Below are 22,433 nucleotides of genomic sequence, written 5' to 3' on the forward strand. Positions count from 1 at the left end.
AACAAGTGTGAGGGAGAGTGATCGCTATCGTGCTGCGTTGTGGAGCGCTATGGTATAGTAATCATAGATATCCCGGGTGGGCGGCTAAACATTAAAACCGCAAGTAGGTTAGCGTGTAGTACTTACGTCGCCCTCGTTGTTAAGAAATAGCGCCAAAATGTAATGCTTACACTTGAGGCGTTAACTACCGCTTCATGGGCATCTGAACATCCAAGACGGCAAGTGTCCGTCACCTAGATATGTTCAGAGACAAAGGCAGATAGTGAGCAGAGTTCTGCCCATATGAGACAGTGAAGAAATGGAAATAATGCGGGAGTACAGTGCGGTGAATGCCACCACCGTACGAAGGTCAGCGTTATTACACTTACTTGCGGCTTCTGTTCGTTTCGCGGTAAACCTACTTGGTTACTGCTCGAGATGCCCCGTGGAGTCGGGTATACCTGACATTCCTCATCGCCATTCTCATTCTGTCAATTTACCCCTATACCCGATTTGTTTTCATTCAGAGGAGGGGGCCCTTGCACACACATGCATGGTTTTTTCTAAAAAAAAAAATTCCTCCCAAACATCTGAACATTGGAGCGTGGTTGTCATGGTTACCATACCGCTCCGTGTCACGCTCCAGTCACCACGTGATCGGGAGAGAAAGTTGTTTCCTCCCCTTGAGCGCACCCCGATTGGTTCATCGAGGGTTACGAGTCGCGCCACGCCCAACCAGGAAATACCGATCGGTTTACTTTACCGGCACTCGAAGACAGCCGGTCACTCCACGGGGCATCTCGAGCAGTAACCAAGTAGGTTTACCGCGAGACGAACAGAAGCCGCAAGTAAGTGTAATAACGCTGACCTTCGTACGGTGGCGGCATTCACCGCACTGTACTCCCGCATTATTTCCATTTCTTCACTGTCTCATATGGGCAGAACTCTGATCACTATCTGACTTTGTCTCTGAACATATCTAGGTGACGGACACTTGCCGTCTTGGATGTTCAGATGCCCATGAAGCGGTAGTTACCGCCTCAAGTGTAAGCATTACATTTTGACGCTATTTCTTAACCACAAGGGCGACGTTAGTACTACACGCTAACCTACGTGCGGTTTGAATGTTTAGCCGCCCACCTGGGATATCTATGATTACTATACCATAGCGCTCCACAACGCAGCACGATAGCGATCACTCTCCCTCACACTTGTTTCCTCTTGCAACAAACCCAGTCGCCCTGCCAGACCGACACCTCACCACGGCGCTGGGGTTCTATTTACCTAAGCTCGTTATGGTAATTAGCACTGGAGCACATTTTGATCGGATTAGATGGACCCTACCACTAGTACGATATATGAGCTGGGGAATTCCATATAAGTGACCTTTCACCGGTGACTACGAACAGCACATTATATGTTACGTGTACATCCTTGTTTTGTCCACCCTGGTACGTGATCCCAACCCTGTTCCCCCTTTTTTCTTACAGGTTTTTCTCCTGAATGAGGAAAAGACACACCCTTTTACACTAGATCGCTATTTTGCGGTCTTCCAATTGAACGAGGGCAGGGCGCACCTTAGCGTGTGCGGACCACCCAGTTCAATCACCACAGTCCTGACAAAAACCTAAGAATCTTTTCAATGGTTGAAACATGTAGACCTTATTATTAATTTTTCTTGTAATACTCACATAGCACACTACGCTATTTTTAACGCATTACACGTTTTGAGACACCAAAGCCTACCTAATTAGGCCCGGGTGCCACACTGTTTTTATAGGGGTCCAAGCACTCAAGAATAAAGTCTTGAAGAGAGTAGTTTTGGCCCTTTTTAACACACTTGTCACTGTAATTTATATGCACATATAAAATAAAAATAAACCCGCTCCACTGTAATCAGGTGTCGCAGCACACCCTGTTGGCCCTCGGCCTATGGGGTGGGACCCCGATGAAGAAGCATGTCACCAACTAGGTTGGTGAGTGAAGGGTCTTATAGTAGGACATGCACTGTCTGGTAACAGGTTGGGGCATACTGTGCTGACCTGAACTTTAAGCTCTAGAAACAAAGAATTTTCTCTTTTTTTCCTAGGGGGTACTCCTCCATTGTTTCGATTTTTTTTTTGTCCCAGTGCAACCCCGTAGGACAGGTACCCTGGTAAGCAGATGACAATAGATACCAGGGTGCAGTAGGTGCAGTTCTCCAGAGGCAAGAGCGGGCCACAGATCCCTGGTTATGGCAGTATTTCACAGTTCAAACAAGGCTCATTTTGTTTCTTGCACCAGGGCCAATGACACACTGGCTACGCCACTGACAGACATTAGGGATGAAGACTCTTGGAAGTGAGGCTTTTACTTTTTTTTTCAAAGTCTATAATTATAGCCAAACATTGTAATTTCTTCCTCAACTATTGGAGACCTTGTGATGTGAAAACACCTTTCTCAGGACTGCAGTGGGGTCAGTAGACCGGTGTGATGGGATCACCTGGACCCTGATGGAGCCAGATCATTCACAGTGGTGTAACATAAAATGATGGGGTCAATCTGCAAAATCCCATGAGGGGCCCCTTAGTCTCCTGTATCTCACAGATATTCATTCACCGTGGGATAAATGGGGCCCTCTGAAGGGTTGAGGGCCCCCATAGAGGGTTGGGGGTTCCCCACCCCACAGGTGCTGCAGATTGCTGGTTACACCCCTAAGCATGCTATTCTAAGCTATGGCCAGCATAGAAATATGCAGAATTAAAGTGCTCTGGAGCACAGCTCTCAAATTTAAATTGCAAAAGGCAAATTGGAGTTTATAAATGAAAAGTTTGACACACCGTCCTAAGTAGAACAGTATCCGTGGTCACCATTTGTACGTAATTCTATACTGGCGGAGGTTGCTTGAATCTGGAAGAAGGAGAATAGATTCTGCTTAGTGTTTGATCCCCTGTGGTAAGTGGCAACCAACACTTGTGAAAGAGACAAGCACCCTAAAGTTCATATAGAGAGACCTGTGAGACAGGTGCATGTCTAGTGCTTGTGGTGATGACTTGCCTTTTGCTCAACTCCACAGCTAGCCTCACTGCAACGTTTTGTGTAGTTGTACTGAAGGAGAGATTAACCCAGAGTGAGTTACCATGAATCGGATGGCTGTGTGCTACGCTGCTCGCAACCAGATTTCAGTCCCCCTGGGATGAAAGGTGGCATCTTATTGAGGTGTCTCATCTGGAAATTATGATTGAATGACCTCCTGAATCTCATGAGATAGGAGCTTTTTGGAGGTAGACACAGTTATTCTGAGTTCACCCACTTCATTTGATCGTGAGGATTTTCTTCTTCCCATTTTCATTTTTTGAGCCTCTACTTTTCTACCAGTTCATGTAGATTTTTGTTAAATTTAACCTTTCTTGCTTACCTTTCTTACTCCTTTTACTCACTTGTCTGAGATGGAAGAAATGCAGTTTTAACACTTCCACATAATAGAGCCCCTGCCTGTGCTCCTGTGCAAAGGACAGGAGGCTTGCAGCCTGGAGAGTTGGTGATTTCAATCCCTATTCCAGCAGCTCTGTTTAGGCCTCATTTCAATTAAGAAACGCAAATTCGGAGGTAGCAGTAGCATTCACCTGTGTGTAGGTTGACAACTTCCCTCCATGCAACCATGGACATTGTTTCCAGTCCTACACTTTAAACTCACAAATCATTGGTATTCCAGCTTTTTGTCTAAATTAATTTGATAGAAGCAAACTGAAGCTACAATGCACAAAATGCTTACATCTCTTTACCGCTAACCACCCCTAAACCCTATTTTCACCTTTACATCCCTTTACCACTACCCACTCCTAAACCATAAAATTAACCTTTGCTCAATTTACCACTATACTACCCTCTACATGCTCATTATACACACACAGTCTAATGTTTACATCATAGTATCTATAAGTAGATATGATGTAATCTAGGGCTTGACGGTTACCTCCAGAAGCGACATAAATTGGGCCCACCATGCCCCACCTCAGTGCACCATTGGCCCATCCAGATAAAAATTCCTGGAGCCCGGCCTGATTCAACCATATAAATCACTGCCCTGCCAAGAGGCCCTTCTCCTACTTCCAACTCAGCCTCACTTTTAGAGAGAATATCTGATGTGAGTGATAAACTGCAAGTACTCTGTGCACGTTAATAATCCTGCATTCTACAGGTTATCCTACTTTGGGTGCCTTTTTTAAGGTTGTGTACTGCCAGAGGTTACGTTTTCTTGCTTCGCTTGCTTGTTTCAACATGAGTCAGGCAGTACCGCCTCACCATTTACAGAGTTCACCAGCCGCCACTGGTAACGCAGAAAGTATTTAGAAAAAAATGCATTAAATATAAAGATAAATACAAAGAACAACTAATATGCTGAATATGTTTCACATGACATATGCTACAGAAAGTTTTGCATGGATGAAGCTGATTACATTGTGACTTGGCATCAGAAACCGTCAATATCAAAACTTCGAAGCATTATAATCGTAGCATGGCTCTTCGGGAAAGGCACTCTTCAAACAAATATGTAGGATCTTTAAGTGGCAGGTTTCAGCAGATAAACGAGTGCCGCTGGAAATTTCCAGTTGGAACCTAATTTAGATTGCCATACTTTGTATCATGCCGCCATCTACTGGTATTGGAGGGAAAAGTCATCTTGTTAACCTCAAAGCGTGTTCGTGGCTAATTATAGGCAATACATAAGTCATTGTGATACTGGTGTGGTGACTGTTTTTTCAAGAGAGCCATATGTCGCCCAAATATTAATTGTACAGTATTGAAAGAAACAATGTGCTTGTTTTTTTTATAAACACTGGAAGAGACTGTCAGGGAGCGAAGGCAGGGCCAAGTGATTCCAGAGGTAACACTTAACAAGAAGACAAGCAATGAAATTCCAGGCTACTCAAAATGTAACTGAGGCGACTAAATAACACGGGACAGGAGATAGGCAAGAACAAGGTAATATCAATGTAAGGGGTGGACTAATATATAAACAAAAGGTCTCTTGCCAGCTTCGGCAAAGCCCTCGGGACTGACGCCAGGAGATTGCTCTTAATAAAAAGTCATGCAGCTCAGGCATAGTGAGGCCTGCTTTAAAGAGACTGTTGTACTCAATGCAAGGTGGATCAAGATCGACAACCACACTGAGACAGGTAAGACTCCAATGGCCCTTACCTGATCGGAATGGAGACGAATACAGAGGTAACACTTACACGGATATGGACTGCAACAGAGAGTGGACCGGACTTGGAGTGGAGCAGAAAATCAGAGTGGAAAGAGTAACCAGAATACAGGACAAACAGGACACCACTCAGACCAGGAAAAAACAAGACAAGGAGTTATGAAAAGGGCATCAGAAATCAAGAACAGAATACAGGAATCATGGGCAAGCTGTATTTGACAATCACTAGAACAAGTAGTGCCAGTTGACACAGGGGAACTAGAACTAGGATTCAGAGCAAGAATTCAGGGATGGAACCAACAGCCAATGGAACAAGTAATGCCCTGCTGGTACATGGAAATTGCAACGAAGATTGGAGGATGTACCCAACAGGCACTGGAACAAGTTATGCCCTATTTATACATGGGATAAGCACAGGAATTCAGAACAAGGACTGGTCAGAGATTCAGATCAAGGAAATAAATGGAATAGCAGGCAGCTCAGCGAGTACGTGGTCAGGAAGCCCAGCAGGAAAAACACAGAAATCAGGATGTCCAGCTATAAAGGAAAGAGTGACTGGGAAACAAGGGAAACACATAAGCACAATTCTGCATGGGGCAGCCACGGGAAAGCAGGACACTGCAAGAATCAGTAGCAGGAACCAGGAATTCCTGCCAAGGTTTCAAGGATTCAGCAGTGCAGGCAAATGGAGAAGAAAGCAGGAGCTCCAAGCAACAGCAGTAGATGCACAAGTTCTGGAAGCAGAAGCCAGGATTACAACCATGCAGGGTGATTGTAATACAGCACAGGTCTGAACTGGCTGCAGCACAGTGCAGGTAAGAGCAGTCAAAGTCCTTCCTCCAGATCCCTGCATGAAGGAGTGCACCGTGTTTTCAGGAAGCAACCAGTATGCAGAACAAAAATACAAGAGGAAAGATGGATCCGATCTAGTTTCGTAATTTGACCAGCATTTGTGCAAGGGAGCACATGGGCATGCTGGCATAGGTAAGACAGAGTTCAAAGTATAATATGATTCGCCAACAGTACCATAATGCATTAATGGTTGATAAGTAAACCCTGTCATGGAATCTGGAGTGGATCTGATTCCCAAGAGAGTTTGAATACTGAAGTTCTGCGCAGGTTCCAAACTAGTATTCATGATAGTGGCAGGCTCACAAAAAGTCCTCAAGTAGTACCACCTGATAACAGAATCAAAGGATACTGACAGAGTCGTGTAAACTAAATCACAAGAACTCCTTTAACCCATTTTCACCTTAAGACACATTTTCTCACATATTCATATACTATAGGCTCATCATGTCACACCTTGACTAGGCAAACAGACTCTACCAGTAGGTCTCACTCTCATTACCACACAATTACAAATAATGTAGAATAATACAGGAAGACAACTACTACATCTCATTAGCAATGAAGGAAGACAGGGTTATTTTCAGGGTCAGACTGGCCTATAGGGCAATCAGGCAGTGCCCGGTTGGCTGGTCGGACAAGACAGACATTTACATTTACATTTATTTACATTTATAGTGTGATTGACTGTTTGGGGGCCTGTTTTGTGGTTTGCTTTGCCATTTGTGGACTGTTGATTTACCTGCTGTTAAAACAGGTGTTGCTTGTAACACGCTCAAATCCATGCAGGCTCCATCCTAGACCTTGCAAAACACTTATACAACGTATCTTTACGAGTTTAAAACTCCTCCAATTTGCAAACATGGGCCACATTTTTAGCTTCCCAAATCGGTGTTGGGAACCACTTTTATTTTGGTATCTGGGCCTAATTTCTGTCCCATTCCGACACTGATTATTATCACCGGGTATTTCAGTGCCCTTGGTGAAGTACATTTCTAGATGTTCAACCTCCGCAAGGACCATAGCTAGGCATTTAAGAAACTGTATTCACCCATAGGGTCATCAACAGTTAAGGCTGATCTTTCATCCAAGTAAAACTCAAAAGATGCTCACAAAATATAACACTGCTACAGGCTCTCTTCCTGAGGTCTCAGCAACAGCACTCCATTCGTGATTTTGCGACATCACACCCACCTCCCCGGGACTTTAATTTTAAAAATAATGCGGGGGGGGGGAGGTTGTGCTTTAAAATATAAAATTGTGAAGAGGTTCCCCACGCAGACCTCCCCCAGGCCCTGGGGACCACCACCTCTCCAGGACAAATTTAATAATAGTGCAGGCCTACATTAACCCCCATGCCCTGGTTAGCACCACCTCCCCACTGCCAAAATAACATGTTAAAGTGGGAGAGGGCTGTGCAGCTTCGCTCCCGGACAATATACGGCCCAGGGACCATCCCCTCCCTGGGGCTGGCTTGCAAACAACAAAGTAGGGGGGCTGGTCAGCCCCATTACTGCATTGAATTAAGGTTGGCCCCCTCCCCATGTTAAATAAAGTATTTGGCCCTGAGGAGGTGGTGGTCCCTGGTGGCTCCGCACAGGCCCCTGCATCATTGACCCACTCAGGCACTCATGCACCCACTCAGAAACGCACCCTCTCAGAGCTACTCACAGATCCACAGAGAGACTCACAGACCTACTCAGACACTCACAGACCTACTCAGACACTCACAGACCTACTCAGACACTCACAGACTTACTCAGACACTCATGTACCCACTCAGACACTCATTCACACACTCAGAGACTCGCACATCCACTCAGAAACCCAGTCAGACAAATATACACTCACTCAAAGACTGGCTCACACACGTAAGCACTCACAGACCCACTCAGACACTCTCACACCCGCTCAAACACTCATGCACCCACTCACAGACCTTCTCAGACACTCCTGCGCCTACTCAGACACCCAAGCACGCACACACTCAGACACTCACACACCCAGTGAGACAGTTATGCAGACAATCCCAGGCCCTCTCAGACACACCCATTGAGACACGCAATCACCCACCTGCTAAGACACTAATGCACTCACTCTCAAAGGTTGCAGGTGACACTTAGGAAATAAAATTAAAAACCCTTAGAAATCCACTTAAAAAACCAAAGGTTACAGGGATGTTATAGTTAGGAAATATAATTTTTTTAAATGTAGGAATTCACTAAAAAAACAAAGGTTACTGGGACATTATAGTTATGCTCCGATTTCACTCGTACAAAACCAGTGACATTCAGCAGTTTTAGTTACCTGAACTAACTAGAACGTACGACCCTGCAGTGCACAGCTTATGACCTTACATATTTACTCCTGACGTGGTCAGTGACATCACTGATGATGTCTCAAATGACATCACCAATGACATCATCCACAGGACACCTACACACACCCCCATAGAACCTCTCCCACACAACCCCTCACATACCCATACCAGTACTTACACAACCGATCACTCATCCATAGAGCCACTCACACATCCACTCACTCATACTGCCACTCACAAACATACTCAATCACCCATACAGAAACTCACACAGCCACTCACTCACCCATACAGATACTCACACACCCATCACTCACACATACAGTCACTCACACTGCCACTCACTCACAAAAACAGTTAGTCACACATCCAGTCATAGACATACAGACACCTACACACCCACTCAAACCTTTACAGCCACTCACACACCCACTCAATCACCTATACAGAAATTCTCAAAGCCACTCGCTCATCCATACAGGTACTAACACACCCACACACTCACCAACACAACCACTCACACTGCCACTCACTCACCAAAACAGCTATTCACAAACCCACTCACTTACCCATACAGGCACTGATACAGCCTCACACTTCGCCATACAATCACTTAAACATCCACAGAACAACTTAACCATTCACACATCCATACAGTCACTGACACTCACTCATCCTTTCAACCTCTCATACATACATTCAGTCTCCAGTACAGCCACTCACACTCTCTTACCTATACACACACTAAAAGAGGTACTCATCCATACAACTACTCACACAACCTTACACCCACTCACACACCTATGCAGCCGCTCACACAGGCACTCTCACCCATATAGCTACTCGGATAACCACTAACACATTCATACAGTAACTCACACACCCACTCTAATACTCATACAGCCACTCACACACTAATATATATAGTCACAGAAACACTCAGATTAGATATGTTAGAAATAGTATGACTAATTACTAGTACATAAAGATTAGTAATTTAACCTATGCTGTAGTTTAGCATATATCTTTGTCTCAGAAATCTTTTTGCAGCACTTAGTCATGGTATGATGCCTTCAGTGATGTCATTTGGGATGTTATCAGTGATGTCTCTTACAATGTCATGAGTGATGTAATATGTGAGGTCATAAGCAGTGCATTGCATGGGTGTAGGTTATAGTTAGGTTGGGTAACTCTAACTCAGGGGTACTCATAGTACGGCCCGCGGGCCAGTGGCGGCCCAGCAAGCCTTCCCTGGCGGCCCGCGGACCTTTCAGACATCGTACCAGAGTTTTATTTTTATTTTTAAAAGCTGCCTGCAACCAGAGCTCGACTCCGAGACTCTGCTGCCTGTGGGGGCCGTGCGATTTCCGCCGTAGTCAGAGTGGGGCTGCAGGGGCGCTGAGAGGTGAAAATAGCCTCATTAACATGCTAATGGTCTTTTAAAGACCTGTGAAATGCTTGTGTGCGGCTGTTTGCGCGCCCCTGGAAGCTGTCACAGCCTGGGAGGGGGAGGGGGAAGGAGGGCACACAGGCAGGGTGAGTGGCGCAGGAGTGGCAGCCCATTACATTCCAACCCAATTCCAAATATTTATCGCAGAGCTCAGTTCAGAATAGCGCTTTCAGTGAATAGCTGCAGCGCTGCCTGCCACCGCTCCAGGCCTGGAAGGGGATTTAAAGAGCCAATCTATTCTCTTGATCATTAAGAGTCCAAGCACACAGATTTCTTGCTGAATATGAGAAAATACAAATGTTTGAGGCATGATTTCACAGGTAATCTTGTCCACTCGGCAGATGAGTTTTGGAGCCGAGAAAAACAATCAGGGCACTCTCCTCAACAGGCGCATCCTGACCGCAAAATGCTGCACGATATCTCCCAAAAGTGCTGGGCAGCGTGCCATGATACCACGATGGCTTCAGGTGTTCCCACCGCATCTCCTGGTAACACCAGAGAGAGGTTCATAAAGATTGGAAAATATGTCCCTGATTGCTGGTTCTTCATTCTGCTCTAGCTCTGAACCACTAAAGACATCATTTATGACCGGTGAGTAGCTGATGGTATAGTATTGGATTTTCAGAACGGGGAATTTTCAGGGGGTGCTCCTCCATTGGAGTGTAGGAGCGTCACCCCACTTAAATGCCCGCCAAGATCCCCCTGATAAAAAATAAAATGGAAATTCATTACCATTTTATTTTTCATTGTCCCGTGCTGAACAAAGCGTTAGGACAGCACAGGACCTGCTGAGTGACAGCAGGGAGGAGTGGTGGGCAGAAAGCTGCCTATGCACTGTTCAAAGTGCACATGTCTTTTAGACTGGCCATCATGCTACAGCCAGCCAGACATGCGCACTTTAAACCTCTCAACCCAACTGCATTAAGGTAGCTGGGCTGAGAGTAAGTACACGCCTCTAGGCAGCTGTGGAGCGCCGAGTGAGTCACTCCCAATCAGGGCGCTGCTAACATGCTGCATGCATAAATTATTTTATTTGCCCACCTCCCCTGCCCGGTAGATGCCAGCAGCCACTGGGAACTATAGCTCAAATGTACAGAGGCGATTTTGTACCCGCTTCCGATTACATATAAGTAGTAGATCTCAAAACATGTGAGGAAGGGGAGTGAGGGAAGGGGAGGAAGGGGAGGGGAGGGAGTGAGGGAAGGGGAGGGAGGGAGGGAAGTGAGGGAGGGAAGGGAGTGAGGGAAGGGAGTGAGTGAGGGAAGGGAGTGAGGGAAGGGAGTGAGGGAAGGGAGTGAGGGAAGGGAGTGAGGGAAGGGAGTGAGGGAAGGGAGTGAGGGTGTGATGGAAGGGGAGGGAGTGAGGGAAGGGGAGGGTGTGAGGGAAGGGGAGAGAGTGAGGGAAGGAGAGGGTGTGAGGGAAGGGGAGGGAGTGAGGGAAGGAGAGGGTGTGAGGGAAGGGGAGGGAGAGAGGGAAGGGAATGAGGGAAGGGAGTGAGGGAAGGGGAGGGAGTGAGGGAAGGAGTGACGGAAGGGGAGGGAGGGAGGGAAGTGAGGGAGGGGAGAGAGTGAGGGAAGGAGTGAGGGAAGGGGAGGGAGTGAGGGAAGGAGTGAGGGAAGGGGAGGGAATGAGGGAAGGAGTGAGGGAAGGGGAGGGAGGGAGTGAAGTGGGGGAGGGAAGTGAGGGAGGGAAGTGAGGGAGGGAAGGGAGTGAGGGAAGGGAGTGAGTGAAGGGGAGGGAGGGAGGGAAGTGAGAGAGGGGATTGAGGGAAGGGAGTGAGGGGAGTGAGGAAAGGCAGTAAGGAAAGGCAGTGAGGGAAGGGGAGTGAGGGAAGGGAGTGAGGGGAGGGAAGGGAGTGAGGGAAGAGAGGGAGTGAGGGAAGGGGAGGGAGTGAACGAAGGGAGTGAGGGAAGGGAGAGAGGGGAGTGAGGGAAGGGAGTGAGGGGAGTGAGGGAAGGAGTGAGGGAAGGGGAGGGAATGAGGGAAGGAGTGAGGGAAGGGGAGGGAATGAGGGAAGTGGGGAGGGAAGTGAGGGAGGGAAGTGGGGGAGGGAAGGGAGGGAAGGGAGTGAGGGAAGGGAGTGAGGGAAGGGAGTGAGGGAAGGGAGTGAGGGAAGGGAGTGAGGGAAGGGAGTGAGGGAAGGGGAGGGAGTGAGGGAAGGGGAGGGAGTGAGGGAAGGGGAGGGAGTGAGGGAAGGGGAGGGAGTGAGGGAAGGGGAGGGAGTGAGGGAAGGGGAGGGAGGGAGTGAGGGAAGGGGAGGGTGTGAGGGAAGGGGAGGGAGTGAGGGAAGGGAGTGAGTGAAGGGAGTGAGGGAAGGGAGTGAGGGAAGGGGAGGGAGTGAGCGAAGGGAGTGAGGGAAGGGAGAGAGGGGATTGGGGGAAGGGAGTGAGGGGAGTGAGGGAAGGGGAGTGAGGGAAGGGGAGTGAGGGAAGGGGAGTGAGGGAAGGGGAGTGAGGGAAGGGGAGTGAGGGAAGGGGAGTGAGGCGAGGGGGTGAGGAAGGGAAGGGAGGGAAGGGGAGGCAGGGAAGAGGAGGGAGGGAAGAGGAGGGAGGGAAGAGGAGGGAGGGAAGAGGAGGGAGGGAAGGGAGTGAGGGAAGGGAGTGAGGGGAGTGAGGGGAGAGAGGGGAGTGAGGGAAGGGAGTGAGGGAAGGGGAGTGAGGGAAGGGGAGTGAGGGAAGGGAGTGAGGGAAGGGAGTGAGGGAAGGGAGTGAGGGAAGGGAGTGAGGGAAGGGAGTGAGGGAAGGGAGTGAGGGGAGTGGAGTGATGGAGGGAAGGGAGTGAGGGAAGGGGAGTGAGGGGAGTGAGGCAAGGGGAGTGAGGGGAGTGAGGGAAGGGAGTGAGGGGAGTGAGGGAAGGGAGTGAGGGGAGTGAGGGAAGGGGAGTGAGGGAAGGGAGTGAGGGAAGGGAGTGAGGGAAGGGGAGTGAGGGAAGGGAGTGAGGGAAGGGAGTGAGGGAAGGGAGTGAGGGAAGGGGAGTGAGGGAAGGGGAGTGAGGGAAGGGGAGTGAGGGAAGGGGAGTGAGGGAAGGGGAGTGAGGGAAGGGGAGTGAGGGAAGGGGAGTGAGGGAAGGGGAGTGAGGGAAGGGGAGTGAGGGAAGGGAAGGGAGTGAGGGAAGGTGAGTGAGAGAAGGGGAGTGAGAGAAGGGGAGTGAGGGAGGGGGAGTGAGGGAAGGGGAGGCAAAGGAGGGAAATAGGTGAGGGAAGGGAAGTGAGGGGAGGGAGTGAGGGGAGGGAGTGAGGGGAGGGAAGGGGGTGAGGAAGGGGAGTGAGGCGAGGGAGTGAGGAAGGGGTGTGAGGAAGGGAAGGGAGGGAAGGGGAGGCAGGGAAGAGGAGGGAGGGAAGGGAGTGAGGGAAGGGAGTGAGGGAAGGGAGTGAGGGAAGGGAGTGAGGGAAGGGAGTGAGGGGAGGTAATGAGGGTAGGGGAGTGAGGGAAGGGAAGGGAGTGAGGGAAGGGTAGTGAGGGAGGAAAGGGGAGGGAGGGAAGGGGAAGAAGGGAGTGAGGGATGGGGAGTGAGGGAGGGAAGGGGAGTGAGGGAGGGAAGGGGAGTGAGGGTGAGGAAAGGGGAGTGAGGGAGGGAGAGGGAATAGGGGGAAGGGGAGTGAGGGTGAGGGAGGGAAGGGAGAGGAAGGGAGAGGGTGGGAGGGAGAGGGAGGGAGAGGGAAGGAGATAGGGAGAGGGAGTGATACAGTCAGAGTGAGTGAGACAGAGGGAGACCGGGGAGGGAGAGAGGGAAATAGAGGAATGGAGGGAGGGAGGGAGGCAGAGAGAGAGAGAGATAGAGGGATGGAGAGGGAGAGAGAGAGAGAGAGAGAGAGAGAGAGAGAGAGAGAGATGTGTATGCCGGGTCTTGTAGCTCAGTGGAGGAAGGCGTCTGCTGCAGGGACCTGTGTTCAACCTCATGGTCACAGTTTTTTTTTTTGTTGCTCTAGCCCCGCCCCACCCCCACTGACCCCGCCCCCACCGGTGCGGCCCTCGGACACAAACCACACTGTAAATTTGGCCCCCGAGAGAAAGTTTGTGAGTACCCATGCTCTAACTGCTTTGAATTTCACTGGTTTTGAATGAGTAGAATCTGAGTGTAACTATAATGCCCCTTTAACCTTTTTTTTCAGTGAAAATATATATCCTCCTTGCTCTGCAAAATTATTTTATTTGAATTCTGCTGCAACATAAAAATCATCAAAGTGTTTCAGTGTCCAAGCCTTGTAACTCTTTTCAAGGGAGATTAGATTGGGGATTTTTAAGATCCATTGCTCCAGTTTTAATTTGTTCTACTTTTTCTGCTGTGTAGCACAAAGCCTTTTCAACAAAATGAGGTATTTGAAAGCCACATCATGCTTGTCCCCAATCTTAAGGTTAGATATAGAATTGAAGATAATGGTCTTAAACTGATTTCTGACCTTGTTAGCCAGAAACAGAAACGTTCTTTTCCAAATTTATTTTCAGACTTTACAGACCATTTTCCATGAAAGCAACATCTGGCAGTAGGTACCACATTTTTTTAAATACATTATGCAGGCTTTATAATTTTTGTTTCGGTAGGTTATTTTAATTGGTAGAAACAGTTGTTAAATTCTCTTTTCGATAGGTTTCTGCTACCTTTTTATTGTGTCCGTAGTTGCTAATGTGAAGACAGGTCAGACCATGTTTAGTTATTAATTTCCCAAAATAAAGTGCTGTGACATTTTTGTGAAGTAGTGAGATTTTAAAGTGGAACTTGTTCAAGGTAGGGTTCCCACAAATGTTTGTTTGCTATTGGCTTAAAAGGTGCATTTTTCCTAATGAGTGAAAGTCTGAAATTTTTCATCACAATTGCCTTTGCTTAGCTCTTTATGATTTTTTTCAAATTTAGATCAGATGTTTTTACTCAGTGAGAGTTCTACACAAGCAAAAACAAACGAGCAATAGGTGTATTGTACTGGGTATTTGCTAATTCTAATCAATACTGATAGTCTAAAATCAGCTATTCTTCGGTGAAACGATTTGAGTAAGTGGCACACTCAATGAGAACAACAACAGTTTTAATAACATTTATTAACGCGCAAGAAAGATGATTTGATCAAATGAGCATATAAATTGATCTTGACAAATGAAAATATGCGTATGCAGAGGTTAAGCAAAATGGCAGAAAAGGAAAAGAACAGGTGGTCTTATTTCTCACATGCCTTTGTCTGTCTGACTGCTGTCTATTATGGATGGGAGACCCTCATCAACTGAGGTTGTTGGTGCAGCTTTACAATAAATGTCTGGGTGGTGGCACAGCTAGGGTTCTCACTAATGTCAAATCTCAGCTGGGTGCGCCATATGCTGGTTTAAATAGGTAAAACATTGAAAATCCTCCCTGTCGGTCCTTTTCATTCTCTGCTATGTTTTCTGTAAGTGCCCTTGCAGGTGTTTTCCACCATTGCACAAGTGCCACATCTCATAGCTTCTCTCAAGCTTGTGGGTCTGGTAGCTGCCATCCTTAGCTAATGTGGACTCTCTTTAAACAGCCATATTTTGGCTTTATATTCTAAAAGAACATCACCATTAACTTCATGTGCAGCCAAGGTAACTGCCAAGATGTTTTCACTCCTAATTCAGCTGTAAAATACCTTATCTCTAGTTCAACTGAAAGGTCTTGGTACCCAGCGCTGCTTCGTCCTACTGTTCGCAGACCCGGATGTCAAACTCCTGATCCACTGTTCACTAATAAAGTTGTAAACTCAAAATTCCATTAATAGGCGTTCTTGTAAAATAACTATCCTTTACTAATCCGTGGTGCCTTCCCTACTACTCCTAGGTGCTATGCCTGTTTCTAGGCGCTATACAAATCTGTCACAAATAATTACAAATAATGTAGACGTGCAAGACACAGTCCCTGATGGCTACAGACAAAGGGACCGCCATGTGTGTAGGCCCACCATCTGTCTGAAGTGGATCATTGTATACATCCATCGTATATCATTTCATATACTGTCCATCGTCTACTCTGTATACACTGTTGCCTTCATATATCATAATGCTATGCTATATAAAATCATTATGCTATTTCTATATTCTTTGTGCTCACTTCCTGCCAATACTCTTTGTGCTCACTTCCCGCCAATATTGGCTGATTATATCTACGTTGTTAGTTTAAATTGCACTTCTCTCGTGCACACCGTCATTTATAGCGTTTCTTTTTGTGTTTAGACAAATGTATCTGTCTCTTATCGTGTATGTAATCCATGTACTCTGGTGTCCTTATGTAATGTAACTGGTTCTCTTGTAAAGCGCTCTGGCACCTTCGGAGAAAGTATGCGCAATATAAAAATGCGCAAATAAATAATTAAGGGGGATTTTCATTTCAAAGAGGCAAAAGATGTTTGCTCGCTTGGTGCAAACTAAAACTCTGAAAGTTGTGCAGGATGTTAGGCACACAGCAATGAAATATAACACTTGCTCTCTTTTGTTTTCCAGGACTTTATCACCATCTCATTGCAGGAGCCTGACACCCAGACGAGAACACTGGCCATTAAGCCGGACACACTTGCGGAACTCTTGGCCCATCAGTGCGCCCTGAAATTTGAGGTTGCAGACCAGGAAGCGTACGGCCTATTTGTTCTAGTGGACGAGAAATATTTGAAGCTTGCATCCGATGCTCTTCCTCACAAGATAAAGTCTTACATACTGAAGTGCGAGACCAAGAAAGATTTTCATTTTGTCTATAAAGAAGTAGGCAATGACGAAGTCCCAGTTATTAAAGAGACAAATTTCCTGGAGTGAAGTTTACACCAGTACGTCATCTCCCATGACTTAATGTTGAGAAGGATTGGCTCTAATGTGAAGATGGATGTTCTCGAATGTCATCTAAGTCACTTATTTGGCTCCTTGTGTATCCCCATCAAGAAGAGGATTTTATGTCCATGGGATAGCACAGATGATAATCTATAACTGACTGAGCTAAATCTCATTCTGGCTAAATTCTAGAAAGCCCTGTTTTGGCAGGCCAACCTTCATTTTACAGACGTTGATAACTCAGCAATGTATGCTGCTGGTAAATATTTTGTTGGGTAAGAAATGGATCATCTATCGAACATATGATCTTGATTGCATTTCTTGTCAAGGTGAGCTCCTCAGATCTTTGCCATGCCGGATAGGAGATCTGCATGGTCTTGTGTGGAGTTTCCCTGGCCTCTTTCGTCAGCCACATAATAAGTACTTTGGAGAATTGTAAAATACAAGCAATGCCATAGCTCCCACAACTAGATGAAGCTGGTCTTCCTCATGACTCCTCCTTGCAAAAAAGGAATTTTAGATGGATTTGAGTAGGGTTAAGAGCATGTCTAAAGCCAACTTTCAGCTATCCCTCTACTAAGAGTTTCCAATTGAATTTGGGCGATTCGAATTATTCTGTGCTTGAGATGAAACGGGACACATAGTATTGATCAAAGACTGGCAGCAGAACATAAAATTGGTTTATATGTGTATGCTTTTTAATTAATAACATTTAAGTTGATTATATTTTATAATGAATTCAGAGCTTGCAAGTGGTGCTCAGTTTAAAAGAACTTTTAATCAGTTTCTATTAAGGGTTTTTTTTCTCCTGTGGTCTTTCAAAATTAGACTTCTGTGGAAAGTTGATGCTTCGATTCTGTTACAGAACTGGAAATATGCAGCATCCGAGGTGCAAAATTGAAGCGGGAGGTGGGAGCAGGCTATATAATAGTTAAGTAGTCTGACCTCAAAATTATGAAAGGCATAGCACTAGCATAAAGAAGGCACAGTTTACAAAAAATATCAAAATCTTATGATTGTGCTATCTAATGTGGGGGTTTTACAAAAACACATCTGTTTTTAACTGGAATTTCCTTTTAAGTAAATGAGAAAACTCATAAAATTTCATTCAGAGAGCTTTTGCGCTTGTATGTTAAACATATGGGTGCAAAGATATCTGTGGGTGTTTGTATGAAGATTCTTAGGCCCTAACATGGGATCTCAGGCGATTTACAGAACAGATGGAACTTGGTACTGAGGAAAATCTGCTAGTTCAGTTGACTTTTTTGCAGACCTACAAAGACCTTTAGGGATTGGGAAGGCAGTGTGATAAGGGGGAGATACAGACTATCAATCTCAGTATGCAGTTCCTTGAGGAAGAGTAGAGATAGAGGCCTGGTCGATATTGCAACATTTCCCTGGGTGTCTCCCGCTTTGGGAATTAGGGCCCTCACTCACCCAACTGGGTGTCATGCTTCATCATAGGGCATGATCCTCGTCTGGCCGGCACTGCAATGCCTGACGGGCACCCTATAAGGTGCTCTTTTTCAAAGATACATGCACAACACTCATGAAATACACAATTTAATGAGCTTGTGAGCGTTTACCAACTGTGTGCATGGTATTCCCCACCCTGTGAGCTCTTGTAAAACTATTCCAGTAGAAGTAACTTTCTACTATGGGGGGGGGGGTAGCATCAGATAATTGGAGGGAATGATGTTGTGGAGAAAAAAGTAAAAAAATGAAATGTTATGCATAGCTGTCTAAACCTATTGTACTTGCTTATTAGAAGTGTCTGTTCACCAGACAATCCCCACTAATAAGTGCAAAAGAACAGATTATACACACGATTTGTATAATTTGGGTCTGCTTTTCTATGTAGTCCTGACGATTGTTGTAAAGTTTAAATCACTTTAAAATGTGTGAAAATCATAAACTTTTTAGTTTATGGTTTTTAGTTAAGTTTTGAGATTCAGGCTGCAACTATGTACATTTTAGTCCCTTGATAAAACAGTCACAGGTAATTTTGCTTCAGATAGAAAAACTTGCCTATTTTTGTGAAAAAAAACAGTGTTCAGAAGAACTTGATGGTATTGCTCCGATTCTAAAACCAAGGCCTTGTATATTGAGGAGCATAATGACAAAGAGTGTCTGTAAAAAGGCAAAGCTTTCTTCTTAGAGCTCAAAGTCCAGACATAGAGAAACTTGTGGACTGTATAGGTTTGATGCCAATGTCTCAGACGGATAATGGTAGTAGCCAAATTGCTGCATCTTCATTTCAATGCAGTATTATTGAGTATTTAAAAGTAGACATGTTGTGCCTGTACTCCACCTGACTGTGAGTGCTACAATACTGCCACATGTGTCTTAGTGCTATTCAGTTGATGTTTCTGGATGAGGCTGCCTCTTATATTGTGATTCAACTACAACCGTTGTATAATTTGAGTGGATTTTGCTAATTTTGCACATGAAATAACTGAATAATTTGAAACTGTTCAGTGACATTTTAAAGCCTCAACCCTGAACATTTAAGGCCAAGTGGAAAAGGAAGTTTGAAGAACCCAGGCTTTATAAGGTGAAAGTGCTCAGTTAAGTTACTTAAGAATTTTTGTAGTGCCAACCATATCCAACAAGGCCCTCAGAGCACTTATGTGCAAAAATGAAATAACCTGAGGTGAAAGGACAATGTGAACAAAGAAGGATACACTTGAACATAATCCAGCTAAGCAAGAAGTGTTGGCCCCCCTTGTCCTCTTTGAGGATGCAGTCATTCCACAGTTTTGCTCCAGAAATGCAAAGCGATCTTTATCCTTCAGATGTTTTTCACATCATAAAGATTTGATTGTTGGTCAAAAACAGGGTTATAGATGAGCAGCGTTGTGCACAATTCCTCAGATATACTAGCCACAGAACCATAAAAGCACTGTTCCCAGAAGAATGTTTTCAAAAGTATTCAAATCTTTGATGGATTGAAATTATTTGAAGGCCTGGATAGTTTGGGTAAACAAAAGAAAAGCGCTTCAGGTAGATATTCAGTTCCCTTGGCAAGATATTGGTGCATGAAAGATTAAACTACTCACTTTTCCACTGGCCCAGTACTAGTACAAAATGTAGCATTCCAGTAAAATTGTGCCTGCAACCACTTTAATTCAGTTAGATGAATACAATATTTGTTGTTGGCTGAAATGGGTGTACATTGTGTGACAGTGGATACCATTGCTGCTGCTGGATAGTTGCATTTTCCTGCTTGGAAAGAGATGTTCAGGGTTTTCTTTTCTGATTGTTGCCTGTTCAACCAGGAGACATTTGTCTTAATCATGTCTTACCCCCTTGAGAACAGTGTTTGACCGTTGACCCTCAACAAATCCTCCTGTCTTTAAGATTCTCATAGTCCTGCTCTTTCAGAATTTGGAATGCTTTAAATCAGATACTGTTACTATCCTTTATTTAAATTCTGGGTGTTTACATTTGTGCTGTTGGACTGATGCACAGAACGACTGAGTCATGCAAACATTTATCTAGAATGACCAGTACTGTGGTTAGAATTTTTCAAGGAGTGGTTTGCCACAGGTTTGACTTGTTTAAGAAATAACAAATGAACCCAAATCAAAAATAAAACTTGGATTGAAAGTCAAAAATCTGTTCCAGCATTATTATTCATGCAGTTGGACAAGTCTGACTTTTGAGGGACTCTTGAAGAATCTCAGGAGTACTTACGAAATAGACCAATAAACAAAAAGCCCATATACTGAATTTCCAATGGATGGAAAACTCTGCGTGCGTAAATGACGCGGTAATGTGGATTAGCACATGTAAATTATTTTCTCTACTGGGAAAACATCCTGCTCATGGATAAACCCTGCCACTACTTTTAACATTAAATATGGGTGGTGTATGCTCACTTCTATCCTGGAATATTATTTATTGCTTACCTTTGCTACCCACATTTGTCTGAATCTCCAGGGTGGTAACTATCTGGCAGACTGTATCAAGGTAAGATGTACAAGTTTGTGGGTGGTCACCTACGTTAGGTGGGAGCCCACCCTTAATGCCCACTTTTCCACTCCGCCCCAAATTCGTGTAGGGAGCAACCACGCCATAAAAGCAGATATTCCGCATTTCACAGTTCCACAGTCTTACCTCATGCAGTGCATTTCTTTGGTCCTAAATGCCTGTGTGCACAGAAGAGACTGAATCTGAAATTTGCATTTCCGTATTCATTTCTCGTAGTTGAACGGCCCTCTTCCCTGTGACTCTTCAACAATGAAGTATATGTCCCCAAGATGCATTCACTTTATTTATAGCTGGATATACGAGGGCATATGTTTTAATAAATGTCATATAAAACTTTACCTGTAAACCTTTGACTGTTTTTAAATGCATGTAATATATGTTGTTGGTATATGTCTATGTATATGTATATACACACAAGTTGACAAAGAGCATTTCATTGAAGGATGTATTTCCTGCTACTTTCTGAATGCTGCCATATATATGTTGACTTGTTTTATACTTTCATTAATAAAAGTGGTCATTCCTCGTATATTTGCGTTGAACTTTCATTTTAAAGAGTCCTGTGGCAAACTGTATCCAGTGCAGTAATATAACTGTTAATGTAGCTCAAAGGGTCAATGCAACAGCAGCAGAAACGTGCTACTTTTCGGTCACATCCTAGTTGTGGCAACGCATCATTTCACCTCTATGAAGCTGATAAAGGAGTACCATTTAGCTGAATATTATTAACTAGTTATCGTGGTGCTTGAATTGCCTGTTCACTGCTTGTGACCTTCCACGCAGATGTTAGGTAGCATTGTCCCTGGTCTAGATAATATGGCTTGCTCCTTGTCGTCCCCACAACATAGATATATTGGGTTAAAGATCAATAAATAGATTAAAAAAATATACTTCAACTTTAGCTTTTTACAAGCTGTTTTAACTGTCACTTCACTAACACCCTACACTGCACTCTCAGTAAAATACCAGCTCCGCTGTAATCAGGCGTCGAAGCACACCCGGAACACATTAGGTGTTACTGGGTGGGCCCGATGATGAAGCATGCCACCAACTAGGTTGGTGGGTGAGGGTTCATGAACACACCAACAAGGTGTCCACTGACAAAACAAGTCAGAGTCCTAAAATAAAAGTCATATTGAGCTAGTCTTCTTTGATGATACATATAACGCTAGCTAGTCCTCTCTCTCTCTCTTGATATGTCTCATGAATTAGTTGCGTATAACAAGAGGGAGAGAGAGGACTAGGTAGCTAGTCCGAGTCCCCTAGGGTTTATATGTGATTAAACAAAAAGGACTAGCTTAATTTGACCAAAGTGTTACAGTACTCAAATTAGTTCTGTCACAGGCACCTTGTTGGTGTATTCATGAAGCCCTCACCCACCAACCTAGTTGGTGGCATGCTTCATTATCGGGCCCCCCCAGTGACACCTAGTATGTCCCGGGTGTGCTACGACGCCTGATTACAGCGGAGCTGGTATATTGCTGAGAGTGCAGTGAGGTTGGGTGAGTTGTGATTTAAAACGGCTTGGTGGTGGTCCCAGTACCCGAGGGTAAATTAAATTTTAATAACTGGGCCGTCACCAGCGGTTAAAAGTAAGGCTACAGGACGCGTAAGGGTGGCGAGTTACTGCCCCCTGCGTCCTTCAGATGGTCGACATGTTTCAGCCAGTGCCTTAGAGTATTCTGGCTTTCCTCAGGACCGTTTTTTAAAAAGGTGTGGTGAAGTAAAACAGACTTAGTGTTGTGGTACAGACTATGTGATACACACACTAAGGCGTTTTTCTATATGTGAGCGGGGGATTCCCTTCTCATGCATACGCTTTGGGTTATTAGCCAAGGCTTCCTGGAGGGAAGCGGTAAGGGGATGACCAGTCTTTCTGGTCAGTGCCTGCCTTGT

At 45.3% G+C, this 22,433-nt stretch overlaps 1 protein-coding gene across 2 annotated transcripts in view; it reads left to right on the forward strand.

The window, feature by feature from the left end:
• Positions 1 to 19,219, forward strand: part of RIN3 (Ras and Rab interactor 3) — a 519,321-nt gene extending 500,102 nt beyond the window's left edge. The window contains exon 10 of one of the 2 annotated variants that reach the window (XM_086937691.1): positions 16,227 to 19,219. In XM_086937691.1, coding sequence (XP_086793817.1) covers positions 16,227 to 16,532 — 306 coding nt within the window. In that variant the 3' untranslated portion in view covers positions 16,533 to 19,219. The remainder of the gene's footprint in view (positions 1 to 16,226) is intronic. The other variant, XM_086937692.1, reaches the window with a different exon arrangement.
• The last annotated feature ends 3,214 nt before the right edge of the window (positions 19,220 to 22,433 follow it).

This window comes from Lissotriton vulgaris, chromosome 9 (genome assembly GCF_964263255.1).
Source record: "Lissotriton vulgaris chromosome 9, aLisVul1.2, whole genome shotgun sequence".
NCBI classification, from domain to species: Eukaryota; Metazoa; Chordata; class Amphibia; order Caudata; family Salamandridae; genus Lissotriton; species Lissotriton vulgaris.